This window comes from Aspergillus aculeatinus (assembly GCF_003184765.1).
Source record: "Aspergillus aculeatinus CBS 121060 unplaced genomic scaffold BO66scaffold_7, whole genome shotgun sequence".
NCBI lineage: Eukaryota > Fungi > Ascomycota > Eurotiomycetes > Eurotiales > Aspergillaceae > Aspergillus > Aspergillus aculeatinus.
In genome coordinates this window covers 577,940-604,636 of record NW_020291476.1, presented here as the reverse complement: position 1 = coordinate 604,636, position 26,697 = coordinate 577,940, and the positions used below count along the sequence as shown (strand labels likewise).

The following is a 26,697-nucleotide window of genomic DNA, read 5'->3' as shown; positions in this document are numbered from 1 at the left end:
CCCTCCATTCGCGGACTAGATGGCAAACCGAAGCGAGCTTCTGAAACATATTTCTCACATGATGCTCCACACGAGCCATCCGGGGGAGCAGCAGCAGGCAGCGTACCCGGCTGAGTGACCCCCCCCCCCAGGCGATGAAAGTATAATTTACCTCCCTACGCATAGGGCAATCACTCCAGTACCATAATAAGCACCATTAGCTTCTCCGGACTTTATGTTCACTATTCAAGTCACTGTCCATGAGTAAATGGATGGAGGATTGTGATTTAAATGTAACTAAAAGCAAGTGACTGCATACCCCCCGGCTGAATTGACCCGCAGACAGGGGTGGATTCCCCGGCATCGGGTATTTAGAATCAGGCAACGAATTGTTGACCCATCAAGGCAACTGAACCAGCTTGAGATAGACCTCAGCACAATCCATCCGTCCCGTAACACTTACTCCGTAGCGCGGCAGACTAGCCCTTTCTCGCCCTGTCTCCTACCACCCGGCCGTCTTCGCGCTGGGGACTCTGACATGAGCGATGACGGTATACCAACACCAAGTAGGTGGTCGTTATTCTCGAGCTGCTCTCGGCATCTATACTCGAAAGGGACCCCTGCTCAAAGTGGGCAGTTTGTTCGATGAACCTACACATTGGGGTCAGAGGCCATTGTTGTATCAGTTGGATTGACTGGATGGTTTATGCTATGTGCTATGGTGCACATTATCTTACGGGGGTAAACTCCCACTTGGACCTGTCATGTTGCAGATAGGGACTGCATGACAACCGAGGAAGTGCCGTGACGTGGTGAAAGATCGGGTCGACTACCTCAGACCTGACGGAGACTAAAGCGTACTACACACACGATGCACCATCGCAAGACAATCATAATCATTACAATATCCACAAAGCCCATCTGATCAACATGGTCAAGACTAATCAAACAGAAACAGATCCAGATCCCAACGCCCACGCCGTACCCAGCATGCCGGATGCATCTGCATTTGCAAACCCCAAGCGCCAATTTCAGCCATATGGACACCAGTTCAGGAGAAACACCAAAGGACACAGGAAGTCCCAAGTCGGAGGAACACGCTACACAATCTGATGCGAGAAAAAAAAAACAGCTCAGCAACTACCCCACTTCGTAGTCTCCAACGTTCCCAGAAACGAACATGTGAACATGCTACTAGGTATTCAACATCTGTAAATCGTCAATAGACCCGTATCGCACGACTGAATGCAACGCTCAAACATTTAAGAACGGCTCTTGGGCTGTGACAGCAAGTGCAGACGGCTCATGGTCAGCACGCCCCGGCCGCGAGCACGAGCACTGCCCGGGGTGGTGGTGGTGCTGGCGCGTCCCGCCGAGGGTCGGGTTGCAGAGCGGAGCGGAGTGTGGGAGCGCGCTTTGGTGGGCGTGGGGGTACCTGCAACACTCGAGGCCGCGTCCTTGGTAGCACTAGGAGTGCCAGTGGCCTTGGCAAACAGAGTGGAGGCACGACCGGTCTTCTTGAACGGCGAGGGCGAGGGCGCGCTCATCTTGAGGCGCTTGGCGCTGCGCGCTCCCGCATTATCGGCTGGAGGCACGTTTTCGGCATCAACATCCTCCGCCTCGACAGCCGTGCGGTTACGCTTCTTGTGACCAATACCATGGGGAACCCCGGCAATGTCGGGCAAGGAACTAGCGTCGTGCTTCTTCTCCTCAACGGTAGGACGGTTGCGTTTCTTGTGACCAATACCGTGGGGCACACCGGCAATCTCGGGCAGAGGAGTGGCGTCGGAAGGACGCACCTGGCGGATAGTAGGTGTGTTCGCCTCGCTGTTCTTGGTGGTGCTGCCGATCTTGCTGGGGCTGCGGGAGTGCTCCGGGGTCAAGGTAGGCAGAGTCGGGTAAACAATGTCAGAAACCACCCGAGAGGCACTGGCAGTGGGAAGTTTCGAAGGGGAAGGCGAGAACACGGTTTCCTCCGGAGCATCCTTCACGCAGGGAGTGAACTCGACGCGCTTCTTGGGAGAGGGAGTGTGCGACGGTTCCTCGGTGGCGTCCCGAGACGAGCCGAACAGCATGTTCGAGCTGAAGTTGGGAGCCGCCACATGGGTGCCTGCCGCGATCTTGAGGGGGTCTTTGGAGAACAGCTGGTGGGGTTGACGGAGGATCGACCGGGGTTGGCTGAAATTGGGAATGTTGCTCTTCAGCCGGGGGTTGAAGTCGGTCTGAGGCGTGCGCGGAATCTCTGGCTGCGTGGGGGCTGGGGAGCGGACCAACGAGGGAATCATCGAAGTGCGAGCAGGTCTCACGGTCGACGCACGCGCCGCCGAGGCTCGGGTCGGAGTCATCAAAGACTTGCGGAAAGAGTGCTTGGGACGCGTGAACCCGGGCTTAGGGCTGTTCAGAGTAGGCAGACGGCTGGTCGAGGCGTCATCAGTCTGATTGTGCTTGACGCGTTTAGCTGAAGCAGCAACCGGAGCAGGAGAGGACCGTGCAACGGAGACCTTGGAAGGCGAAGGCGACTTGCTGTCGGTCTCGTCCAGTCGTGCCTTGGAGTTGGTTCTCTTAAGAGTTTTCTTCTCGATCACCGGCTGGAAGCGACCCGGAGCGGCACGGAAGGCCGAAGGATGGTTGGCGATGGAGTCCATCTTCTTGAATTCGGCCATGTGAGCCTCGGTGAAACGGTCGGTCTTTCCCTTGGGCTGCACGATCTTTCTCTCGGTGAGCTCGGGTTTGTCCTGTGCGCTGTTGGCCCGATCCTTGACCATCTGCGCCTTGATCTTCGCAGCGTCCAGGCGCACGCTCTCCATGAGCTTCTTGGCCTCGTCGCTCAGCTGGGCCTCTTGGCTGGCGAACTTGAACTCAAACGCAGGGGTACCATAGTATGCGGACGCGGGGGAATCTCTAGCCTTGGTCGGAGTGCTCTCAGTCGCGGTGTCCTTGACGACATTGCCCTCGGCGTCCTTCTTGATGGGATTGAACCCCAAAACCAAGCCGGAGTCGGGCTGCTTAGTGGTGCTCTGGTGGACCTTGCTGGGGTGCATATCCTGGTGGGAAGGACGCGCCATGACGGTGGAGGGGGTCTTTGCACCGGGACCCTTCGCCGCCGCGGGGGTAGCCCTGAGCGGGGTGGAAACGCTCGGGATTCTGGAAGGGGTGGTGCCCTTGACTGGCGAAGTCAACTGGGTAATTCTCTTGGGGGTCGCCTCGACTCGCGCGGACGCGGCATTGGGGGTTTTCTTGGGCGTAGCATCGGCGCGATCGGACGCGTCGCCGGCGCCCTTCTTGGGGGTCGCTCCGCTCTTGGAAAACGCGGCGCTCTTCATCTTCTTGAATGTCGACTCAGCCTTGTCGAACGCGGCAGTGATGGATCGCTTTTTCGTCCGCTCCGTCTCCGCGGCTGCGGCACGCGTCGATTCGGTTATGGTTTCCTTGGATGCAGTTTCGGAGTCCTCGGCTGTAGCAGGAGCCGGCTGAGGAGGTTCAGGGTTTTCGCTGGCGGGAGCAGACTTCTTGTCCGCTACGACAGGGGCGTTGTCGGCTTCGCGTTCAGGTTCGGGATTGGGTTCAGAGCTGTTGACAACGGCGGTCTCCTCACGTTCGATAACTGGAGGTAGATCGGTGGGTTCGGGGATGGGTTGGGATTTCTTCTTGCTCCTTGTGTTCCTCTTGTTTGGTTTTGTAGAAAGTTGGTCGTCATGCCGATTGTTGGTGTTGACGTGATCTTTGTTGACGTGACTGTGCTCAGCGGGGCCAGGTGGTGGCTGAGGTTCCTAAGCGGGTCATCCAATGTCAGTGACCTGAGATGCACAGGGTAGCATTCCACACCCCCTCCCCTCCCTCGGATCTCACCTGATCCTTCACGTCGCTGGAGGGTGGGATGCTCGGATGGGCGAATGGCTTACCTCGGACAAGGACGCATCGCGATTGCGCAGACGGGCGGACCGCCGGACCGCCATAGTTGCTATATACAATGAATTGGTGATGATATGTGATAAAAGATGAGGATGAATGGGGTACAATCGAGGATCCAACAGGCAATGCACGAGAATGACGACAAGAGGAGAATTGAAGGCATGGGGTAAAAGGGCGAATAAACAAATCCGCGGCCAGGCGGTGAGCTGACGTCAAAGCTTAGATAAGTGATCACGTGCACGCATGCATCCATCCTCTACACATTTTCATTCTACCACTTGATGTGAATCACTAACAACAGATATTGGGGCAAAATAACTACAAGCCAAAAGGATATGTCTCCTCCATGCCCATCACCGTCTTCGGCTGCACCGTCTCCAGCGGCTTCACCGCCTCCGTCTCATCGAACCAGATATACGCGTCGAACTGCTGCTGCAGGTCCGCCTGCGAGTAATGCGACATGCGCTCCGTGTCCGGCCGATAGATGACGCCGATGAACCGCTCGAGCCGGTGGCTCTCAGCGGCCATGGCCTCCTTGAGGCGGGGACTGATGCGGCCCTCGCGCAGATCCCACACGAAGCGCGGGATGCCCGTGTGATGGGCCACGGACTCCCAGCTGTCGGGCCTCGAGGGCCGGACGGCCATGATCTCCATGTCCTCGTCCCACTCGTGGGCGGCGGCGACGGTCCCCGTGTGCGTGCCGCAGCCGAGGATGGCGACGTGCTCGCGGCCGAAGCGCTCGCGACACAGCTGGCCGATGTTGACCTCCTTGCGGCGCGTGCCCATGCTCGTGAACCGCGCATCCCCGCAGTGGGAGTTGTGCGCCCAGACCACGGCCTTGCCGGCCGCCGCGGGTCGGCTCTTCAGGATGCGGCGCAGCGTGTCCACCATGTGCGTGTCGCGCAGCGTCCACGACGAGGCCGAGCTGTAGTACATGGCCTTGTAGTAGCGCTCGGCGTCGCGCACCAGGTGCGCGTTCTGCCGGCCGCTGTGGTACTCCTCGCCGTCGTGCACGTCCTCGGAATACTCCAGCCGCCGCGCCAGCAGGTCGCGCAGCATCTGCACCACCCCTTGCTCGCAGTCCGCCATGCCGCGCAGCGAGGCCAGCCCGTACGCGGTGGGGTCCTCCACCCACGGTTGCAGGCAGCCGTAGCGGCGGCGCGCGTCCTTCCCCGCGGCCGGGTCGACGCGGTCCAGGTAGTCGATGACCGCCTGGATCGACGCGCCCATGCTGTACAGGTCGAGGCCGTAGAATCCGGCCCTCTGCGCGGGGTCGGTCAGCGTCGCGTTGCGGTTGCGCATCCATTCGACCAGGTCCTGGGTCTCGCGGTTGCGCCACATCCAGGTGGGGAACCGCTTGAAGGGCTCATGCGCGTCGTCGTCATTATTGCTGCCCTGTCGGATTCGGGCCTGGGGACCCGGGCGCTGGCGAACGTACCGGTCGACGGACTCCGCGTCGGGCCAGTCGGCCTCCACGGCGACGATGTTGAAGCCGTGGTGTTCGATCAGCCGCTTGGTGATTTCCGCGCGGGCGGCGTAGAACTCCGAGGTGCCGTGCGTGCCGTCGCCGAGGAGGACGACGCGGTATTCCCCGAAGGTATCGAAGTGAGACCCAAAACTGGGGTCGTGGATGGCGGGCAGAGGTTGTGCTGCTGCGGTGAAGAGGTCTTGGAATTGCGACATCTTTGGGGTCGGTTTGAACAGTCGGGCTAGACGCCAGAGCTTAGCAGTCATAAGTGAGTGATTCAGCCCATTTTTGGGAATGTGTTTGTTATGACAGATAGTAAGCCCGGAGTACGCGTGGAGTTGATATACTGGGACGCAGTCGGATTAGGGTTCGGCAGCGGCGAAATGAGATCACCACCGGGTCATCGTGACTTGATCTTTGCCACATTCGAGCAATGAACGAGGAGGGTCATCGACGAGTAATATGCTCATACTGAGTACAGTATCAGATGATCTACAGCTGACAGTAACACTTTTCGATGTCAATCCTCCAACCCGCCGATCCCTTCCCAATCCAAAATCTTCACCATCTATACCCCAGATCCCAGATCCCAGACCCAGACTCCACACCCCACACTCCACCACTACACACAGTATATCAAACCCCCAACCCCCAAAGGAAAGAAAAAAATGCCCACCCACCCCCAAAAACTAACCAGCTTCATCCGCGCCCAAGAATCCCTGTACGGCCCAATAACCACCATCCCCGACCCCGCGCAATGGATACCCCCCGCCCAATCCGGCGGCCACCGAGGCCGCTACCTCTGGACCGACGCCTTCGGCGTCCTCAACTTCCTAACCCTACACCGCGAAACCACCAACCCCCAAAACAACCTACAAGCACAAACAAAAGGCCACTACCTCACCCTGGCCACAAACCTCATCACCACCGTCCACCGCACCCTGGGCACCACCCGGTCCTCGCCCCCGGAACCGCTCCCGCGGGCCACGCCCTCCAACCCCCTCGCCGGCGGCCTCCGCATCGGCAAACCCCACGCCCACGGCCCCGACAGCGACGGCCAATACCACCATTACCTGACGCTGTGGATGTTCGCGCTGAACCGGACGGCGGTGGCCACACGCGACAGGACCTGGAACGATCAGGCGCTGGCGCTGGCGACGGCGATCCATCCACACTTCGTGCGGGGCGGGAGCAGCAGCGGGAGCAGCAGCGGACGTGACCCGCACCACCACCACCACCACCAGCAATCCCCCAAAATGGTGTGGAAGATGGACGTCAACCTGGAGGAGGTGTTGGTCGCGTCGGAGGGGAATCTCGATCCCGTGGATGGGCTGGTGGTGTTTCGGTTGCTGCGGGAGACGGATCGGTGGTTTCGAGGGGAGGGCCCCCAGCCCGAAGATGAAAGGGTGCTGGGGGATGAGATTGAGGATTATCGGAGGATCGTCAAGCGGAAGGGGGAGGGGTTCGTCTCGCTGGATCCCTTGGATTTGGGGATGGCGATGTGGACGGCGCATTGGGTGGCCGACACTAAAGGGGAGGAGTGGGCGGGGAGGATGGCGGAGGATTGTTGGGGGAGGGTTTGTATGACTTCCTTTCCTTTGGATTTGGGTTTGGTTAATGGATGAATGAGTGAGGTGTGGTGCTGATGCTGCAGAAATCAACAGTTGATTTGTTCGAGAGACGACACTACCTTGACCGGGACCTCCGCGCGCGGTTGGCCTTCCGCGAGTTCGGGACGTGTTTGGGCCTCCAATGCATGGCGGCGCAGGCGTCGGATAAAGACCGCGCGGTCGAGCTGAAGGCCTACGCGGATCGCATTGTGGAGTGCTGGGATCCGTACATCTGGATGGAGACGGGGCGCAATGCGACGCCGGAGGAGTTGCGGCCCATCACGCGAGTCATGTATGCCGCGGCTTTGATCCCCGGAGGTGAGTGGTCTGAGTCCATTGCGAACCATTATTGACATTCGACAGCGTTCTGTCGGGGCTATCTCGGGCCTGAACCTGTTGCTTGACTGGTCAAACAACCAGAGATAATTCGCAAAATATAATTGCCTGATGCATTGAGGTAAGCGTACTCTACAGAGTCAGTCAACCAGTAGTCAAAAAAATGCAAACATGTACAGTATGTATATCAGAGCCCGAGGAAACTCCCCTCCCTCGAACATTCATCACTCTATCAACGCCACAAACATATAATCACAAAACCCAACCCTTTAAACCCCAGGTAGCCCCACAATCTCCCTCCACGGGATATTCGTCCGAGGGAGAATGTAAATCGTGTAAACAGTGCCCAGTGCAATCAGAAGACCCGATACCTGCAGAGAAAACATTAGCCCAGAAATCCCACAACCCAGAGTGACCGAAAAGGAAACATACCTTCTCAAACCAAGTGTGAAACCAAATCGCCGTCATCAACAACATCCACATCCCCAGGCCCACGACCGTCCACGCCAACCGGGCCGACCACACCGCGAACACATCCTGCTCGTCAGCATCCCCCTCCTGATCAAGCGCATCCGTCTTCTCCCCCTCTTTCTTCTCTTTCGAATCCGCCTCCTCGCGGGACAGCCTGGCGCCCCAGGCCTCAAACCCAATCAACGAAGTCATCAACACCAACATGAACACATGCCCACTGACATCGTGCCCGCCGCGCCACGCCCCGCCAGCCCCCTTACACGCCACGGCCGTCGCCAGCGTCCCGAAGTCGGTGGTGGTGTAAGGGTTCTCCGCCTCGGGGATCGCCCGCTCGCACTTGCCGCCCGTCAGCACGAAGCTGCGGTCGATCAGCGCGGGCCCGAAGAACCATTGCGTCGTCAGGTACCACGCCGTCGTGGCGAGCGCGTACCGGATGACGGCCTGCGTCGTGCGGCGGGACCGTTGCGCAGCAGCAGCAGCAGCGGCGGCGGCGGCGGCGGCAGTGTTGCCGCCCGCGCCGCCGCGACCGCCGCTCCCGGTGTAGGCGGACTGGGTGAGGAGGAGCAGGACGAAGGCGAGAGTCGTCCAGAGCCAGCCGATCTTCACGAAGTAGAGGTTGAAGACATTGTCCTTGCGCGCGAAATAGTTGACGGGCTTGACGGCGGCGGGAAACGAGAGGTGCAGGTCCGAGGCGATGGTTGGGGCGAAGGGGGATGGGTAGTTCTGGAGTGGGCTGCTGCTGGCGCTCGGATCACGGCTGCCGTAGGCGGTTGGCGAGAGGACGGAGAAAAGAGACCCCACGACGAGGGTGAGAGGATAGATGAGGAGAGCGGTGATCGGGGGCTGGAGCGATCGTGATGTGGTCGGGGTTGTCTTTGCTGCTACTCCAGCGGGAGAAGGGGGATTGTCCGCGGATGGCATCGTGGTTTTTTTTTACCCTTCTGTTGTCCGGGTGATTGCACTCGTCTTGTGGTGTATTGCTTCGAAAATGTATAGAGGATGAGATAACTGTTCTATCTGAGTAGAATTGGGGAGTGCATGAATTTGAGGGATTTGGGGGACAATTGAATGGAAACAAGGTCGATGATACAAAAGGAAGATGATGATACAAAGGAAGAGGAAATGCAAATGGCGGAAGTCGGATGACGTCGCTGCCTGCTTGCCTGCCTGCCTGCCTTTCCGCCCGCCCTAACCAGATTCTTCCAACCACAACCACAACCACAACCACAACCACAACCACAACCACAACCACCGCCACAGCCACAACAAGCCTGCGACTATTACGCTATCATTACAATACACTTGATCTACCGCTCGAATACATGGTTCATGTTGACAGCATCATAGTCATTAAATTCGTGGTCTCTACGACTTGTGAAAAATGTGTACATCATCTCCTTCTGCAGCCTCAGGCCCAGGCTCAAAGCCCTTCATGACACCTTCCACCGCTCATTGCACCTTCGGGAGCGCCGCGTGAAGGGGCAGCTGACGCGAAGAGCTACCAACATGGACCTTTTTCGGGTAAGAAGTAATGACCCAGTCCTGAGCCGCAACGTCCCAGTTGGACAGATCGCGACGAGTCAGGGTAGTCGTCCACACCGTCTCCTCGGAGGGCTTGAGGGTAAGGCGGTCGAATTTGCGCAACACAACCCTGGGCTCATTGGGTCCACCAAGGGAAACATACTGGCAAACGGTTAGCATCCGAAATTAATACTGCACGGGAGATTTAATTACTAGTTGAGGTACAGCATCACCAGCAACACGACCAGTGTTCTTGACTGTCACCGAAACGCGGATCAACTCATCGTAGAGGCGGGGGTTACCACCGAAGCCACCACCCGCAGGCAGAACGGGCTGGGGAGAGCCATCGGTAGCACCCTCGGGGACGTGCTCCGCGGTGTCGACACCATAGTACGGGTCGCCAGATGAGGCCTTGAGGTCGGTGGAGTTAAGCCAGGGGTAGATGAACTTGCTGATTCTGGTCAATCCCTCAGGGTACACATAATCCGAGGCATTGCCGACTTGTCCGAATGTGGGAGCAGCGCCAGTCTCAGTGGCTACTTGAGCGTTGGACGAAGCGTTGAGAACCTGGATGTGAAGGCCAGAGTAGTTGAAAGTGGTGTAGCTCAGACCATGTCCGAACTCGTAGATCGGGGTCTCATTGCGCTTGTCGAATCCGCGGTAGTCAATGAAAACACCTTCCGAGAAGTCATCTTGGGGAGCCCCGTTGCCGTTGTTGGGTTCGCGGACAAGGTAATCCCCGTACGCCTCCCTCGTCTTGCCCCAGGTGAATGGCGATTTGGCGCCCGGGTTGACGCGGCCGTAGAGCACATCAGCCAGGGAGTTGCCAGACTCCTGGCCAGGCAAACCGGCCCAGAGGATGGCAGTGACATTGGGGTGGTCATACCACTCGTCGACCAAAACCGGTCCAACGGAGTGGATGACAACAATTGTGTTGTTGCAGTTGTTCGCAGCAGCCTTGATGAGGTTGTCGCCATTCTTCCAGAGGGTGAGGTTGTTGCGGTCGCCCTCGTTTCCGTCCACAGAGATATAGCCCTCTCCCGAGTCCGAGTTGACAAACACAAGAGAGACACTACGGAGATAGATGTTAGTTCACCGAAGCATCAGATTTGAAACAACGATATGGACGACAGGACTTACCTGGCTTGTTTAGCGAGGGTCTCCACCTGGCTCAGCGCCCAGTTGTCAGTGATGGCATAGACGCTGCCCTTGTGCTTGAGCACCTCGGCTTGAATAGCCTGCTCAGGGGTCACAAGGTATGGGAATTCGGCAGTGCCACTACCCCAAGCCATGGCAAGAGTACCGTTGTCACAGCCGCGGTCAGAGCAGCCATTGGCACCGTACGAGTTGGATCCGGCGTCTTCACCCAGGATCGCAACTTTGCGCTCCTTTCCGGTCAGAGGCAGGGCATTGTTGTTCTTCAGTAGAACAGTGCTGTCCGCTCCCAACTTGCGAATAACCTCGCTGTGGTTGCGCTGCACATTGACAAAGTGATTGACCTTCTCATAGGGACCTTCTTGAGGGTAAAAGTACTTGAAGCCGTATTCATCGCGAGTCCAAGAGCTGAAGTTAGGCGGCTGGTACAGGCGGTCGCGGCCAACCTTGTAGTAGGCAGCCATGATACGAACGGCCATGTCGTCAACGCGCCACTGCGGGACGGTGCCGTTGAGAACAGCAATGGTCAGGTTGGTACCCCAGAAACTAGTGGCAGAATCGAAGGTGATATCACCAGGCATTGACATATCCAGGCCGGCCAAAGCAGAACCAACGCCACTGTGGTGAGCACCCCAATCAGACATCACGAAGCCCTGGAAGCCGAGCTCGGCCTTCAGAAGCTTGTTCAGCGTGTAACTGTTCTGGCAGCCGTAGCTGTTGTTGATCTGGTTGTAGGAACACATGATGGCGCCAACGCCTGCGCGAACGGCATCCGCGAAGGGCCAGAGGTACATTTCATGGATGGTCTTGTCATCAACGTTCGAGCTGACCGTGTCGGAGATATTGAATCCGTAGCCCGCAGACTCTGAGACCTGGCGGAAATGCTCTTGCTCATTGAGAATGTAATGCTTGGCTGTTGCCACGACACCAGCATCTTGAATACCCTTGATCGTCTCCGCAAAGAGCACGCCAGTAAGAGCCGGGTCTGGAGAGAAACCTTCCCAGTTACGACCTCCATCCGGACTCCTGCCGAGGGGACCCGCGGCCGGGCCCAATTGAACATCGATTCCTTTGTCACTGAATTCCTGACCCATAGCCTGGCCACGGAGATAAGCCAGGTTCTTGTCCCATGTCGCAGCAACGTTGACACCAGCAGGGAAAGCCGAATTGTAGTCACCTGTAGGACACATTGTTAGCAAGAGTGTCAGCGGCCGGGCTCGAGTTAGATCAAGTCTTACTGTCACGAATTCCCAAGGGACTGTCCTGGAGACACATGCCACCGATGTTCAGTCTAGACAGCAGTCGCCAGTTAGCCGACTAGAAACAAGTTCATTTTTGAAGGGTTCTACCTTGGAACACCACCAGTCTGACCGACACACTTCTCCAGCTCCCATCTAGAAGCTCGTTAGCAGGCGACTCATCTCGCGACAATTGTGGTTTCATTACCCAGTTCCGGTGGTGAGGTTGACCTTCTCATCCAGAGTCATCTGGGAGACAATGGCCACTGCACGCTGGTAGGCTTCCGCCCACTCTCCCTGGCCATTGGCCCAAGGGGAGGGATAGAATGGAGGAGAGAACGCCAATTTATCCTGTAGAGCACGACTCGTCAGCCTCAGGTTAGATCTCTAGAAGCATCGAGGACGCAGAAAAAGCAACATACAGCGCTGACGACAGAGGCAGCCGTCAAGGCAGCCGCCTCAAGCCAACTGAGCTTCATGATGGCGTAGAGGTAGCTGAAGAAAGAGGAAACAACGAGCTAGCCAGCCACACAGCTTGCGCTCTCGAGAATTTGAGAAAGATGTCGAAGTAGTACAAAGGTGGAAGGACAAACAAGGCCGATCAGGGGGGGGGGGGAAGGGAGGAGATATAAATAACCCCAGCAACGAAGAGAGGGGGCGCCACAGCTATGAGAGAGACCAGCGACGGTGAATAAAATCAATCAGAACCTCTTGGCCTATTTTTTTTGCGGAGCTACCCACTCAGGAGTGAATTGATGTCTCGCAAACAAGAAGTCAAAGTAAGCAAGCACCTGGTCGGCCATGGACTGGGCGAGTGACGAGTGGTTCCATTCGCTTGGCTCTGAGCATGGGGATCGACAGGGAGGAAGCCAAATCGAGGCAGAGACAGGCGGCGATGGAGAGAGCATGGAACAGTCGGAACTCGGGCAAGTCAAGCGATTGTATTTGCCGTGATTCACTTAGCTGGGGAGGAAGCTGCTGCTGCTGCTGCTGTTGCTGCTGCTGCTGCTCCTGCTCCTGCGTCCATGCACTCGGCTCGGCAGCATGACCTGCACACCGTATAACACTCCGACTCAACGAGGAATTTCTCATTCTGGCGATGGTTCACAGCCGAAGCGCAGAAAAGTCAAGCGGAATGACCGAACCCCACACCGACAGAGTCCAGCCATCTGGGGATGACGGAATGAGGTGGATGGAAGTACTGCAGTTACTGTGGACAGTCCAAGGGACTACTAAACTAAAAGTTTACTGACTGGCTGGTAAGTTACCGCTGGTACCGCTGTGGGGCATCCACTCGACTCGGCCCTGGTAACCTTGGGGGGTAATTCCGTTACGCTATACGGGCTGTTTACACTCCGATCCCTTTCCCCAACTCATCCTCCCTGACATGAACCTCAAACTGCCCTATGTGCGATGATATCTTTCCGGCAGGCCAGCAGAATGCGGTCGGTCGGGAGGTGCCTGACATTCTTGACTGAAACCAAAATATAAATAAAGACTTATCACTCGAGCCAATTCTGGCGCATTCCGATCAGCTTCGGGACACAATCAATCGGCTGCGGTACGGGATACAGCTCGATTACGGGGGTAACAATTCTCGGTCAAATAGCGGATTTGGACGACGCCCAAGAAGCTTGGTAGCAGAATGAGATGGAAGGTAGTATTGCTTTCAATTGACAATTGACAACAAGTCAACAGCTGTTCCCCGCATCGTCATGATCCAGCAAGCAATGGCTGATTAGACTATAGTCGAAGATAGTATAGTATAAGTTAGTCGACTAGTGGAATGTTACGGTACCGTCTCCCCAGCCATTCCCCGCATTTCCACTTCTGCATCCCGCTTGTTGGTCAGCCGCCCGAAGGAAAAGAAGAGGGGAAAGAAACCTGGAAAAAGAATCATCTGGGAATAGATTAATGGATCCCTGATGCGGTAATGCGGTGATGCGGTAACTAACAAGTCGCCTCCCATTACATCGTGGTCCGTCCTTGGACCTGCCAACAGAGCAACACAAACAGAACAGTGCCGAGGGGTCAACAACAACACACTGACCGTGCAAAAAAAAAAATAAAAATGTCATGCTTGTTTTTCCCGCCATGGCCTGACGGCGCCTTACATCCTTCGCCCGCAAGGGTCAGCCCATAGAGCCACCACTCCTTCCGTCGCAAGTCAAGACATTCATTCCATCCCTCTCTCTCCCAGTTAAGGCCAAGTCGGACTGCCACTCACCTGCTCGGGTCCCCGTTGCGAGGCAAAGAGCGGCAAGAACTCCGACGGGATTGTGTATGGCCTCCACGAATACATGGTAAGTCGTGGTCTCCCTCGGGATATTTTCTTCATCTCCCCGGAAAGTGGAACGTCCTGTCCCTCGCTGTGCCTTGACTGGTCTTCTGCCTTGGATCGTCCCCCATTCTTCCCCAATCAAGGCTCTCGGCAGTCGGCATTGAGACTGCATGGATTTCTCATCCATGAGTCAGTAACTAACTATACGTACGGTACGGGCTGACGACATTTCCCCGTGGTTTAGCCAGATCCAGGGTTAGCTTGGGAATTCTCTCGAACTCGGCCTGGTGCACTCGTGAGAGGATGTAGAGTATCTGGGCTGAGGTTATTCCCGGTGCGCATTGACTCCGAGCAGGCCCAGCCAACATCAGGTTTGCAATGAGATGTGCTATTGCCTTCCCAATCGACGAGAGAGCAGGAATGCAGGCAATGCGATCATATTAGCCTATTCAAAAGATAAAGACCCGACAATTTACCCAGACAGTCTGAGAGGTAGACCATCTCTCGCAGTTCGTCGACATTTCCCTGTCGGATACCCTGCAGTTTTGTGCTCGGTCCGCGCAGGAAATTTGGGGCGGGCTGGGCTGGGGTTGCGGGGAAAGCCTCCGTGGGGGTTTGTTTTTTTTTTTTTTTCTTCCATCATCGTCATCCCGAAGACCACGATTCCGGGACCAAACAGTCCCACACTAAGCGACTGCCCAACAACCCGAGGGCTAGACACACAAAAGCCGTACATGCACTTGGAAAGTGGAGAGTATTTCTCCGTGTCTCCACATAGCCTCTCTTCGTATTCTGGCAGGAAAGCGATCTAATGTGGCACTACCTGAGTACTCCGTATGTACTCCGTACTCTGCCCCCCTCGTGGACTGTCCAGGGTTCTGCGCTATCGCCTGATACCCCGGAATGCGAATTCCGGCGCGGGCAGGACACCACCCCGGCCGATAGCGGACCCGGCACCGGAGGGTCCATGCTTGCGATGAAGAGACCATTGCTGCAGCGCAAGTGGTTGGAACAAATTATTTCTGTGCTTAGTCGGGTCATTGAACTGTATGTGGTCATGGTTTCGATGGTAGCTTTGAAGAGCATAATGTTTAGCTACTGCCATTGTCGGTTGTCCAGAGATTTCAGACCTCCGCGGTATACTCCCGGGGCCATTCTGATCGCGATAGCAAATATAACACACTGACCCATAGTATGCGACTACATCTCTTCCTCGCGTAGACATTCTCAGAACCTCATAAAACTCGGCCACCATCATATCTAGAACCCAATGCTATCTCCCACCCTTAAGATCTGCATCTAAGATCAGAAGAAGTAGCCAAACCCATGGAAGAGGCAAAGAAGCAACAAAACACTTTGCATCTGACCACAAACATACAACATGTCTAATAACCCAATCCAGCACCTTTCCAATCCACCTCATACTGTACCGAAGCCCCTGCACTCGCAGTCATATCCCGAGCCTTCTTATCATGAGCCTAGGCCAAAGACCGTCCCGTAGAACACACCGATGTGAAGTATCCAAGCACAAACAACACCAGGTATAGTCCCGAGAACCAGCCCCAGCCAACCAACCGACTCCCCGAGCCCCAGCATCGGCATCCCTCCCCTCCCCTTCTTCGGGGATCTGCAGCCCTCAGGGCTCAGGTGACTTGCATCTCGGGCTCATTCGCCGAGTTCTTCCTCCAGCCTGGTGCAATGCGGTGCAGCGCAGCCTTGCCGTCCCATGCACCATAATCCTTCCCCGATGTCCTTTCCTCCCGACTCGTCGGAGTCCCGAGAAAAAAGGCGTCGTGGCGCTAGAAGATGGCATCTCGGTCTCCGAGGTGGACATAACATCCTCCTCAGTCACCCATGCGAACTTCTGATGCTCCTTAGGGTTCAGCTGAACCTGTTTCTTCTCGGTGATACCAACAATGTAAGCAAGGCCGACCCAGTCAGACATACACATGCCGCTTTGCTTATTTTCGTTTCCACCTCTTGACTGATAGGTGCTGGATGATCCGTGATACTTGCAGGCCAGTCTCTTCTTGGGTCTCTCGATATATCGCATCGAACAATGTTTTGTCCGGGTGAACATCCCAAAGCCCAGGTTTGCTATCACAGAGGGCTCGTTAGTAGTCCTGTTCATACTGCTTATTCCACAAGTCCTTCCTAATCCTGCCCAAAAGAATTCTGGGCATTTCCAAAGGCAAATGGGGGGCCCCTGGCAGGAGGTTTTATATCACGTGACAGTCTGCTGCCAGCCCCTTATGAAGCAAATTTGCCCTCCCCCCCCCCACGATCACTTAAATCTATATTAGTCCCTTTCCTAATTCCACCCTTCCTCTGTTTGCCTTCGTGGGATTTCTCTCAATCATTCACACCATGAATGGTGACCCACTGTTAATCCAACCGGAGGGAACTGTTTCTTTCATCGCGCTGGGATCGGCAGGGGCGGTCTTCCAGGACAGCGACGGACAAGTCATCAAAACCGCTCTCAAGCACGATACCCAAGGGTGCGAGGAACATGTCGTCGAGCATGTGCAACATATAGAGTCCATCTCGGAACTATGCATCGGCCGTGAGAAACTGATTTACCGAACCCTACCCAAGAACCCTCATATTCTCGAATGCCTCGAAATTGGGGACAACAGCTTCCGGTTTCCATATCATCGACGTGGAAACCTGCGTGACTAGCTCCGACACAACCGAATTGACAATCATATTCGAGACCGATGGATTGGGAATGCTATCGACGCCATCAAGTGGATACATTCCTATGGTGTTATCCATGCCGACATCAGTCCCCGTAACTTCCTCGTGGCCGACGACCTATCGATCAAACTTTGCGACTTTGCGGGATCGGCCATCCGTGGCTTGCGGCCTTTGGTCGAGGAGGAGGACCGTTACCGAATTGCCCCCTTGACGCCGCGAACTTGCAAGACCGATCTGTTTGCACTGGGCTGCTTGGTCTATGAGATTTCCACCGGAACTCGTCCATACGAGGAGATCGAAGATACTAAAGAAGTTGAAAAGCTTGACGACGCACAGGAATTTCCAGATATCGATGGTCTCAAATATCAGAGCATCATCTACAAATGCTGGACATGTCAATATACTGACGTGAATATACTTCGCGGTGACTACAGTCATTGTATAAGCCCAGAAGATTATGAAGGAACTCCTGTAGCACTATGAAAGTCCATAACGGCATGTTTACGTGAGAAGTCAACGATTTCAACAGCGTTAGGTATTATTGGCTTCGGCGTGGTTTGGGGTTGGGTATATTGGAAGCGACGGTAGTAATGTGAATGTGATGACCTCGTGCATTCCATGCTACCAAGATACCTTTTGTCTCTCTAATTCTAGCGACAATTCATTCTTCTCTAGGAACTATTGTGTCCTCTTATGCTTTTTAAAGCGTATATTGCTAGTCTGAGATTCTGCAGGCTTCAGAAGCAGAGTTCAGCGAATTTGTTTTTAGATTTATATATTAACTTTAGACCTTTCTAATAGATTGCTAGCAACTATTCAAAGCTTAGAAGTATAGTATAACAGTACTAATTTAGATAGCAAAAAACGGAAACTCTAAATATCTATCAATTGGTTATGATAAGAATAAAAAAAAAACTAGGGCGGGAGATTTTGGTTGAGTTTGTCGTATCAAGTCGTCGTCGTTTGGAAGACTCTTTTGCGAATCCACTTGTCATGTCGAGTGATCGCTTGCGAGACCCGGGTCGGTTCAGGTCATCGCTAGAGCGCTTTTTCTGTGCGCCTCTAAGGGGAGACTGCGTTGATTCTACATTGTTGCCCATGCGTGGCCGTCGGTTCTCTTTATGGAGTTGAGATCGAGTAGTCGACACATCCTCCTCACACCAGTTCAGTGACGAGGGGCTGTGAATTTGAATGATCGTGTAGCGAGGTATCTGGCCAAGAACTTCCCTCGTACGTCTCGGGGTATATATTGGAGCGTAGGTGATGGGCAAGTGTGTCGCAGAGAAGGGGTGGAGGCTCCGGATATGGGCAGCTCGTCACTGCGATAACGGCATCGTTCATACTTGTATGGTGGTGTTCATCTTCCATCTCCCAGGGTCCATTGGTGGAGAGGATTACTGGGTCGATGGGAATGCCATTTTGCTCGTGTGCCGGTTGGAGAGACTCTTGCCAATTCTCGTCCGAGCTGGATATACTGGATGTGGGCGCATAACTTGCCATCTGCTCTGCGAAAGAGGGCGCCTCAATTGGGGAGTCAAGGGTATCGTGAACAGCCTGCGATGTGGCTGAATCTCGATTCGATATTGGGCTAGCTCTATTCTTTGGAGATGAGCTGAGCCGGTGGGTAGGTTGCGTATCGGATGGTGTGTGGTGCGTTGTGCCAGAGCGCAAGGCAGATGATCTCTGAGATGGAGACTGAGGTCCCGAGGAAGTGTCAGACGATGCAACAGTACTTGCCGGCCGCGCGGGGAGCTGATGCTTGGAAACCTGGAGAAGCTTGGTGATAAGGGGCTTTTCGGAAGAATGGTATGTGATGGGAAGTGTGAGGAATCTCTGATTTGTAGCTATCTGACAGAAACTATCTATACTTGACCAAAGACAATAAGCTGCTCAGTCAATCAGAAAAAACCAGATATTCTATTAAACGTATTAGGCTTTCGATTAAATTTTAATATAACAGCTGGTTCTTATCACTATGCTTTTCTATACTTTTTTCTTTATAGCAATTCTTTATATGTACTTTGGCTTTATACTTAGAATGTGCAGCGAGCTGAGGGGGTTTAACAGCAGCTCTAAGTCTTAATTATCTAAGATTATTTATTAACCATCCACCTCAGTGGTCTTAGCTAGTTCTTGTAGTCAGTCTGATATAGTCAGAATCCATTCATCTTCCATCTCTCTTGGAGGCTTCATCACTAGGTATAACTATATAATCTGTTACTGACAGCAAGTACGCTAACACAGCAATCGGTCTCCTGGTCACGATGTAGCCCATCCTCTGCAAGGTCCGGCTCGAAACGCTACATCGGTCGTTCCGGGAGAGAGGGCTATAGATTCAGATCGAGCTTAGTATTGTGGTCAATTGAATCATTGCGCCGTTGTCCATGGTATGCACTTGTCTTCATTCGGAACCGACGAGCCTCAAGACGCGTGCTGATAAGAATTGGTGCTGTGCGCAGCTGGGACTGGCCTGGGCATTTCTACCAGGCGAGAGAGGTTTGAGAGAAGGACTAATGATAGTTGATATTGCGCGTTACATTGCCATGGTATGTTCACACCCTGGCTTCCCAGGACACAACGCCATGTAGTGCAGGATTAACAGACGCAGGTTCTTGTTTGGACAGGACTTGCGGGCGGTAATGGCGAATCCTGCGCCATCTTCGTGGCGGTCAATTCAATACTGCAGATGGTGCAGTTCGCGCCGGTTCCATCCTCTTTGTTCGTATCATTAGCGGATCGAATCAGCACGCGTTGACGATTGACTATCCCCTGACTGCGAAAAGCGTCGGGGTATTCCTGGGGATTCCGTTGGGAGCAGCGATTGCCACCCGCATTGTCCTGCGCTTTTGAAGTAGCAAATGGTACGATGAGCAGTTCTTGAAGTGGATCAGCCCATTGTCCTTGATCGGGCTGCTCTTTACGATTCTGGTGCTGTTTGCTGCTCAGGGAAAGCAAGTGGTGCATCATATCACTTCTGTGGTCAGAGTGGCGCCCCTCATAGTTTACTTTTCGGTGATAATTGCGGTTACGCTTGCCATGACACGACGATGTGGCTTTGGATACCGGCTGTCGTGCACACAAAGCTTCAGTGCGGCAAGCAATAACTTCGAGTTGTCGATCGCAGTGGCGATAACCACATCTGGTGTGGATAATGATCAGGCACTGGCTGCTACCGTTGGGCCGCTGGTCGAGGTGCCGGTGTGGTTGGGATTGGTGTGTGGTATGCCAGGAAGCGGAGGTGGGAGGCGTAAATCCTAGACTCATTTCCGTTCCTCAATTCGATAAAATACATCCTAGAGCTATCCGTGCCAACTAGGGGGCTGACCCTTGGGAGTTGGCTGTAGAGGTTACAGAGGCAACTTAGTTGTTGCTAATCTCGTCAAGAACCTGGAACAGAATCTGGTTCTGCACCCTGCACCCCTCCTCCGTGGTGAGGCCCTTGGAGAAGCCCTCCCAGAGCTTGCGTCTGATCTCGTCTAGCTCGACACCCCGCGTGTTGTACTGTGTTATGAGTTCGTCGGCGATGGCGCAGAGAGTGGTATTAAGGACATCTCCACTGTTACTATCCGGCCATGACGTTCCGCTTTCGTCGGGTGAGCAGCCACAAACTGACTGGTCGTGGGATTTCTCTCGATCATTCTTCATCGGGTGACCGGGCAGGTCGACGGTAGACTCGCTCACTTTATCGACCGGCTTCGAGTCTGGGGGTGGCGATACTCCAGCAGTATCAGGAGTGGTCTCAGAACGACAAGTCTGCTGGGCACGGCCACGACACGATCGAGCCTTCACGCCAGACTGGGGGAGACTGGGAATGGCAATCTTCTGCGTTGGGCTTGGGTCATCCACCGTCTTTTCTAGATACTCCTCGATCGCATTGGATGATATGCCCACATCCGACAGTAAACTTCTTAGTCTCCGATTCTCTGCGTCGAGACCTTGGACCGTCAGTCGGTGTTCGACATCCTTCTGACGGACTTGCTCCTGTAGGGAGATTAGTTTCTGCTCTAACTCGCGAGTATGCGCCTGCTTTCTGGCACGGCTCCTTCGTTGGTTCTCTCTGATACGTGCAAGTCTATCTGCAACCTGCGTGTGATGTTTGGTCAGAACTGTAAATAGCTTGACAGAGCGGGCACGGAGTGCTAGAAACCTTTGGAGGCGATGGCGAGTCCATTCTGCAGTGAGTCGGGGATTGATGTCTGAGCAACAGAGGATTGTTAGGAGCCAAGCAGCATAATTCGACAACCTGTGCGAGGAGCTAGGGAGTACTAAGTAGGTTCATACCTTATGCAATTGTGATGCAAGATTGTCCCTCACTGCGTTATTGGCAGAAACTGGATGCCGTAGTCGCCCCGTGCCCGCGGCCTCGGGGTCCATTGCCCGATTAGGACGTCTAGGGCGAAGGATCCGGGAGGTCTGGAACTCGTCAGTCTGAAAGATTGAAACGAGATAAGGGATTGACAGCAAAGCCACTCGATGACCGACCCACCGACTGGAGGTCATAGCTCAGAAACTTCGGTACGATATCAGATCAGATATGGGAGCCCTTTAGATCTGGATTTTGGGGGATTATGTGTGCCCGTCCAAGCAATGTAGTGCCAATAATATAGCACAGTGTACAGTGAATACTTTGTATACCAGATGGAAGGTGATACCATGAATCAATTGTGAAGAAAGGTGTGTCTGCTGCCCGCACCATGTTCAGGATCCTAGACGTCGATAGCTTCTCCCAATATGAATATGACAGATCCAGCCGCAAGACATCAATGGAATGATTCCATGGAACAGTCATAGAAGCCGCGACGAAGCTATGAGTGGCTGCAGGTCTGCATGTAACGTTAATCTGCACGACGTCACTAGCCGCCCTCGGGTCAACCCATTCATCACTCCTCGTTCATTCAAAGAGCTCTCAATCTCCATCCAACTCCCTCAATTCCATCAATTGACGACGACCACCACCACCATCCTAGCCTCCACCTAGCACTTCCTCTTCCTCATCGCCCACAGCACCAATATTGTATCCGAATCGACACCAACCAACCAACCAACCATGGTCTCAACCCGCCATCACCCCGACGACTTCCCACCACCTCCAACCTCCCCAACCCCAAACACCAACACCAACGGCAACAACAACAACAACACCTCCAAAAAATGGGTCCACACCCCTTCGACCCCGATCACGCTGTGGCTCCTGTTCTCCGTGCCCCTCGTCCTCTGGGACGCGGGCTACGTCCTCCTCCGCCCGCACTCCATGCCGGGCCACAGCCTGCACTCGCCGCTGTGGACCCCCTACGCGCTGTACGGCACGATCGACTACATCTACGGCTGGCCGGCCTTCAACGCCCGCAACGGCTTCACCGCCGCGCAGACCGTGCTGAACCTGTTCGAGAGCGCCGGCTACCTCTACTACCTGGCCGTCGTCTACCGCCACGGCACCAGCCTGACCGCCAACGGCCGCGGCGGCCAGCGCCACCCGCACAAGGGCGTGGGGTGGTTCCTGCGCGAGACGAAGGTGGTGGCGGGGCGGACGGGCGCGCTGGCGCTGCTGGTCGCGTACAGTGCTTCGGTGATGACGTTGGGGAAGACGATTCTCTACTGTAGGTCTCGCTCACCCTCCCCCCGCTTGTTTTCACCTCTCCGAGGGCTGAAGGGGGGGGGGGGGGGGAGGTTGATAGGGTGATCGATTGCTGATTTTGATCTCCAATTTTACAGGGTTGAACGAGGTGTTCTCCGGGTTTGAGAACATCGGACACAATGATTTCTGGACGTTGGTCTTCTTCTGGATTATTCCTAAGTAAGTTGATCTTCTCTCCCCCCCCCCCCCCCCCCCTTTCCAAGCTCATGAATGGGCCAGAAGGCTGATCAGCCAATTGCAGTGGTCTATGGATCGTCTTCCCCAGCTACTACATCTATATCCTTGGAGCGGAGATCGTGGCAGCGTTGGAGACCTCGGTCCCGCGGCAACGGGTCGGGCGACCCAAATCTTCGTAGGCTCAGTTGGCCCAGGTGGATGTGAGAGTTCAAGAGATGCATTTGATGGCAGAGCCTTCAGTCCTAGGTTAGGGCTGTGTTAGGGTTGGGATAAGTGATTGAGGGGCCTAATATATAACCAAGTCCAGCATGGCATCATTCTCATCATCCTTTAGCGATTCTCCTATTCGAACATCTTACCCCAGCACCTTTCCTATTTATGTACTGTACCCTATGTACGCTTCATGTATAGTACTGCTATCGGCTCTTATCTCTCATGTAGACCGAAAGAATGATTTTTTCACAATGAAAGGGGCGACACTGCCACTGGGCTGTATTAATGTACCTCTTTCCTCCAGAGGAAAGAATAATGCAAGGGACCTACCCACGGCGGACTGTGCACCTGCCACCTGCCACCTGCCACCTGCCACATCTACTGGGCGTCCTATCCGAAGGTTAAGCGAGAGTCACCGTTCCTTATCTACCAGTAGTACTACAGCGCCCGACATGACAAGCGGAGATCGCACCATTCCGGTTGATCTCTTTCACTTTGGGGTCTGTCCCCGGGCTGCCGGCGAGTTTGACGTCTTCCCTGTAGGAACGAAAGACACCCAGCCCACCACTTCGATGCGGACACGGTGACAAAGAAAATCGTAGAGCTTGTTGGTGCCTGGTGCCCTGATAAGATAAAGACCGATCAGCATCAAGGTACCAAGCACAGCCCTCGAGATTTGCGATACTACTCTCTGACAGTGTTCCCTCGTCTCTCTTCACCCCTTTCTTCGTTCCAAGGCGCGGGCCGAGATTCAGCGGGAACCATCCAGTCCCAATGTCGTTTCGGGTGGTGGCCAAAGCTTGGCGAAGCCGGTCTGGCACCTTGGTATACAGTAGTAAGTTAGTTAACGTTAATTACCCTCAGGTATGCCCGTGGGCAGGGTTGAAAATGCTAACCGCGGTGATGGGCGATGAGCGAGTTGCTTGACCATTAAGGCCGCTACGACGCATCAATCTAGTTTAACATAACTAATCATATGCCAACCTCTTGAGCCAAAGTAACTTCTAACAGTCCTTCAACCATTTCGACCTCCATAGAAAATACAACATAATCCACCTAGCCTCTCCTGTTGGTGCCGACTACAAATGACAGTCTTTGAGTTCTTCTGGTCAGATCAAAACAGCTATACAGCTTCAGCAGAATGGCATATATTGATAATCTATTCCCGCTGAACCTGTTCTCTTAGCTTTAACTCATTTATGCCTATTCTATCATCGGTGTTCTTGATGACAGCATCACCAAAGCAGGTATAATTCAGTCTGTCTTCCTTCTCTTCACTTCGTCATCCTTGGCCTGACTCAAAAGTGCGCCCCTCTCCTCTGCATCTATACCGTAGGGTGTGTTTCGCAGCCAGAGAATCCACGCAACCAATAGGACTGCGGTTAAAGGTACACTGATGACGAAATAAATCCAGACTTCCTGGCGATTATTCTGGAAACCGAACATGTTCGTTGAGAATAGCGTGGCCACAAATGCCCCTGGGAGAAAGACGATGGTGATGACTGATAACGTCTTCATTGCTTTGGAATCCCGGAGAGCTTCCCTCGCTAGCCTGGACTGCATATTATTGTCAAATTGAGCGATCAGACCGTAGAGCTGTCGATGAATCAAAGCACATCAGTCAGATGGTTCTCATACAGTAATTTGGAAACAACGCAACGCCGTGGTTCTGGCTATGGCGATCAAGCGGGCGACTTTACCACGTTGCGTTGACTCTCCACCTTCAACGGGAGGGTCTGCATGTCGAACTCGCGACTCTCTGACAGTGCAGCAAGGATTGCAATTGTCCTCATGGCTGTCTCATTAGACCTGGTGTGTTTCTTCAGCCGTTCCCCGAACTCTTTCTCGAATCTCCATCTCTGACCTAATTCGACGAGTTGCATACTACATTCATGCAGCGTCTTACTGAGCAAGCGGTGCGATTGCCTTGCATCATCGGGCTTGCTGGTTCCCTTCAGCTCCTTAAGTAATCCGGCATCCACCTCGCGCAGGGTCCGGAGCATTTTCTCAAAGGTTCGTGCAGTGAACTCAACGTGCGCTTTGTAGAGCTCGACCGGCAGCAACATCGGATAGATCTCGGAGGCTCCTCGGATCGCCGTATGGACTCGTTGGAAGTCAAAAGCCTTATCCGCCTGAATAACGACCGCTATCCGGCAGAAAGAATCACGACCCGCTGTGTTTGGCTCGATGTAGAGAACCACAGACCAGAAGCCTGTGTGGTAAAAGGGCGTTTGGATAAGACATGGTGGTCAATCTAGTGAGTGAGAGTGTTGCTTGGCTAAGGAGGAGCGTTTCCGTACATATCGCTTCTTTACTCTGAGTGGTCGATGAGAAGAACTGGCATGTTCCTCCTTCGGTCAAACGAGCATAAGAACAGTCCGTCGGGAGTTCGAAGAAATCTAGCAGCATGGGCGATCCATTATCTAGCAGTGTGCGGATGTCGCCCATGGTATTCAAGCCGGTCTGATCCGACTGTTGCAGTCTAAGGTTTCCGTTTAGCAAAAGTCAAGCCTTCCCATCAATCGAAAGCAAATACATACATGATTCCTAACTGCGTCGTGGGTTTCTGTGACTGGCTTAGAGAATTCTCACTCATCATGGCAACAGTAGACGGTGTCTATGTCAGCTGCAGTCAGTACCTAAAAAAAAAAAAAACACACAGAGTTTTGAGGCCGATTCTATTAGAAAGTGGCGCACTGGAGTTTGTGCCATCCACGCAAATGATTCCTTCAAAACTCTCGTTTCAAAATTGAGCTCGAGTCTAATGTACTGGTGCTTTCTTTTCGCTGCCGGTGCCCTCCCTCTTGCTTAACGCTCCAGAACTCATAGTATCGCGATTCAATGTTCTGCAGCGTGCTCGACTGCCCTGCGTCAGAAGTAATATTGTCCAGAATCTCTCGCACAGGATACAGAGCAGTTGAATCGAGCTTGCGAAACTTGATCAGCGAGGAGATATCAACATTTCCTAGATTGCCGACATCAATGCTGCTGGTATCAATTTTACTTGGTAGAGATAAAGGAGGGGCATGCGGGTCAAGGATGATTTGTTTGGGTTGGCTTCTTTCCTCGCGACGAACGGCAGCGATTCCCAACGACACCGTTCCGAATTGTAATTGGGCGTGGAAAACCTCGTCTGATTCTCTTTCGACAAGCAATGCGGTTTGGAAGAATACTGCCATCCCATCTTGGCTGTCCGCAACATCGCGAAAGGTCCACACCACAGCGTTGTTGTTGTTGTTGTCGCCCCCAAGAGGGCTCGTGCCCTCCACTTCGACCTCTGGCCGACCATTAGACGACGTTATGGTTGTGAAAGTTTGATCGGGTGTCGAAGAATGGCCAAGCAGGAGCCGTCCATCTGGGGCGATCGCGCGGACATGTGGTGGTGGTGCTGAGCCGGAGCCAGAAGAGAATCGAATCGAGATCTTGGCAGATGCCGCGCGACGGATGCCCGGGGCCGGTACAAGGCGAAACTCGAATATAATAAGGCTGGCAGGCTTCAAAGTCTTGGGGCTCATGAATCCATGTAAGATTGAGACCAATTCGACTTTCACCGAGCTTAGGGGGCTTGGACGCCTAAGGGGCCTTTGGTGGTTCCACTTGGTCATCTCGCTTTACGTTATACCCCAAGTCCGCGTAATGACTGAGAAGCCAAGGACCTGAGAGAATTAGAGAGTTCAAGGCTGGACTGAGTTAACTATATAGGGTCTCTTGGATCATGCGTCAACTAAAAGTAACGACCTTACTGGCAAGGTATGGTTGTCATGCGGGCGCCTAACTACTGTGACCAATAGCTTCGCTGACCTGAGCTGTAGCTCTGCAGGCTATTCTCGCATATTTTCCTCCTCTGCCCCTCTCTTGCAATCCGATAGTATCCTGTTGATGGCCCTGCTTTCCTCATAGAGTGCCTGGCAGATATCATTTGTCAAAGCGTGTTCCGGACCACCCAACCAAGAGGGCTCTCTATCTTATTCTTGGGTCTCCCAGAACTGATTCGCACCTTAACC

General features: G+C 54.1%; 10 protein-coding genes across 10 annotated transcripts; 3 read left to right on the top strand and 7 right to left on the bottom strand.

Moving 5' to 3' along the window:
• Positions 1–870: 870 nt before the first annotated feature.
• Positions 871–4,041, bottom strand: BO66DRAFT_468828 (uncharacterized protein). Its single transcript, XM_025652681.1, has 2 exons — positions 3,882–4,041; positions 871–3,749 (listed from the first exon to the last, which is right to left on the bottom strand). The coding sequence occupies exons 1-2, from the start codon at positions 3,933–3,935 to the stop codon at positions 1,242–1,244; spliced, it is 2,562 nt and encodes an 853-aa protein (XP_025507350.1). The 5' UTR covers positions 3,936–4,041; the 3' UTR covers positions 871–1,241.
• Positions 4,042–4,209: 168 nt separating this feature from the next.
• Positions 4,210–5,574, bottom strand: BO66DRAFT_426452 (putative erythromycin esterase; the record flags this gene model as incomplete). Its single annotated transcript, XM_025650287.1, has 1 exon — positions 4,210–5,574. One exon carries the CDS (start codon positions 5,572–5,574, stop codon positions 4,210–4,212), a length of 1,365 nt encoding a protein of 454 aa, XP_025507349.1.
• Positions 5,575–6,027: 453 nt separating this feature from the next.
• BO66DRAFT_468826 (uncharacterized protein) lies at positions 6,028–7,373 on the top strand (the record flags this gene model as incomplete). The annotated part of the gene is made up of 3 exons (XM_025652680.1): positions 6,028–6,940; positions 7,024–7,287; positions 7,333–7,373. 3 exons carry the CDS (start codon positions 6,028–6,030, stop codon positions 7,371–7,373), a joined length of 1,218 nt encoding a protein of 405 aa, XP_025507348.1.
• A 35-nt stretch (positions 7,374–7,408) lies between these two features.
• BO66DRAFT_389124 (putative inositol phospholipid biosynthesis protein Scs3) lies at positions 7,409–8,863 on the bottom strand. Its single transcript, XM_025646724.1, has 2 exons — positions 7,738–8,863; positions 7,409–7,676 (listed from the first exon to the last, which is right to left on the bottom strand). The coding sequence occupies exons 1-2, from the start codon at positions 8,695–8,697 to the stop codon at positions 7,575–7,577; spliced, it is 1,062 nt and encodes a 353-aa protein (XP_025507347.1). The 5' UTR covers positions 8,698–8,863; the 3' UTR covers positions 7,409–7,574.
• Positions 8,864–9,006: 143 nt separating this feature from the next.
• On the bottom strand, positions 9,007–12,256 carry BO66DRAFT_342900 (beta-glucosidase). The gene is made up of 7 exons (XM_025644480.1): positions 12,113–12,256; positions 11,899–12,041; positions 11,802–11,846; positions 11,691–11,743; positions 10,438–11,629; positions 9,511–10,369; positions 9,007–9,459 (listed from the first exon to the last, which is right to left on the bottom strand). The coding sequence occupies exons 1-7, from the start codon at positions 12,167–12,169 to the stop codon at positions 9,226–9,228; spliced, it is 2,583 nt and encodes an 860-aa protein (XP_025507346.1). The 5' UTR covers positions 12,170–12,256; the 3' UTR covers positions 9,007–9,225.
• Positions 12,257–12,295: 39 nt separating this feature from the next.
• Positions 12,296–12,856, bottom strand: BO66DRAFT_225036 (uncharacterized protein). Its single transcript, XM_025642709.1, has one exon. The coding sequence runs from the start codon at positions 12,780–12,782 to the stop codon at positions 12,465–12,467; it is 318 nt and encodes a 105-aa protein (XP_025507345.1). The 5' UTR covers positions 12,783–12,856; the 3' UTR covers positions 12,296–12,464.
• Positions 12,857–16,338: 3,482 nt separating this feature from the next.
• On the top strand, positions 16,339–17,235 carry BO66DRAFT_418126 (kinase-like protein; the record flags this gene model as incomplete). Its single annotated transcript, XM_025649722.1, has 2 exons — positions 16,339–16,642; positions 16,685–17,235. 2 exons carry the CDS (start codon positions 16,339–16,341, stop codon positions 17,149–17,151), a joined length of 771 nt encoding a protein of 256 aa, XP_025507344.1. The 3' UTR covers positions 17,152–17,235.
• Positions 17,236–19,977: 2,742 nt separating this feature from the next.
• On the bottom strand, positions 19,978–21,060 carry BO66DRAFT_225010 (bZIP transcription factor). Its single transcript, XM_025642708.1, has 3 exons — positions 20,950–21,060; positions 20,816–20,864; positions 19,978–20,751 (listed from the first exon to the last, which is right to left on the bottom strand). Exons 2-3 carry the CDS (start codon positions 20,837–20,839, stop codon positions 20,029–20,031), a joined length of 747 nt encoding a protein of 248 aa, XP_025507343.1. The 5' UTR covers positions 20,840–20,864; positions 20,950–21,060; the 3' UTR covers positions 19,978–20,028.
• A 501-nt stretch (positions 21,061–21,561) lies between these two features.
• BO66DRAFT_342895 (uncharacterized protein) lies at positions 21,562–22,951 on the top strand. The gene is made up of 3 exons (XM_025644479.1): positions 21,562–22,265; positions 22,381–22,462; positions 22,545–22,951. The coding sequence occupies exons 1-3, from the start codon at positions 21,716–21,718 to the stop codon at positions 22,657–22,659; spliced, it is 747 nt and encodes a 248-aa protein (XP_025507342.1). The 5' UTR covers positions 21,562–21,715; the 3' UTR covers positions 22,660–22,951.
• A 996-nt stretch (positions 22,952–23,947) lies between these two features.
• Positions 23,948–26,208, bottom strand: BO66DRAFT_468820 (uncharacterized protein; the record flags this gene model as incomplete). Its single annotated transcript, XM_025652679.1, has 5 exons — positions 23,948–24,289; positions 24,394–24,905; positions 25,009–25,175; positions 25,234–25,310; positions 25,507–26,208. 5 exons carry the CDS (start codon positions 26,206–26,208, stop codon positions 23,948–23,950), a joined length of 1,800 nt encoding a protein of 599 aa, XP_025507341.1.
• Between the last annotated feature and the right edge of the window lie 489 nt (positions 26,209–26,697).

Coding starts and splice junctions, on each gene's coding strand:
- BO66DRAFT_389124 (XM_025646724.1), bottom strand. CDS start 8,697: ATGCCATCCGCGGACAATCCCCCTTCTCCCGCTGGAGTAGCAGCAAAG. Junction 7,677..7,737: donor TTCACACTTGGTTTGAGAAG/GTATGTTTCCTT, acceptor TTTTCTCTGCAG/GTATCGGGTCTTCTGATTGC.
- BO66DRAFT_225036 (XM_025642709.1), bottom strand. CDS start 12,782: ATGAGAAATTCCTCGTTGAGTCGGAGTGTTATACGGTGTGCAGGTCAT.
- BO66DRAFT_342895 (XM_025644479.1), top strand. CDS start 21,716: ATGGTCTCAACCCGCCATCACCCCGACGACTTCCCACCACCTCCAACC. Junction 22,266..22,380: donor GGGGAAGACGATTCTCTACT/GTAGGTCTCGCT, acceptor CCAATTTTACAG/GGTTGAACGAGGTGTTCTCC. Junction 22,463..22,544: donor TTCTTCTGGATTATTCCTAA/GTAAGTTGATCT, acceptor AGCCAATTGCAG/TGGTCTATGGATCGTCTTCC.
- BO66DRAFT_342900 (XM_025644480.1), bottom strand. CDS start 12,169: ATGAAGCTCAGTTGGCTTGAGGCGGCTGCCTTGACGGCTGCCTCTGTC. Junction 12,042..12,112: donor CTGCCTCTGTCGTCAGCGCT/GTATGTTGCTTT, acceptor CGTGCTCTACAG/GATAAATTGGCGTTCTCTCC. Junction 9,460..9,510: donor GTGATGCTGTACCTCAACTA/GTAATTAAATCT, acceptor ACCGTTTGCCAG/TATGTTTCCCTTGGTGGACC.
- BO66DRAFT_225010 (XM_025642708.1), bottom strand. CDS start 20,839: ATGGACTCGCCATCGCCTCCAAAG. Junction 20,752..20,815: donor ACTCGCCATCGCCTCCAAAG/GTTTCTAGCACT, acceptor CATCACACGCAG/GTTGCAGATAGACTTGCACG.
- BO66DRAFT_468828 (XM_025652681.1), bottom strand. CDS start 3,935: ATGGCGGTCCGGCGGTCCGCCCGTCTGCGCAATCGCGATGCGTCCTTG. Junction 3,750..3,881: donor GCGATGCGTCCTTGTCCGAG/GTAAGCCATTCG, acceptor TGACCCGCTTAG/GAACCTCAGCCACCACCTGG.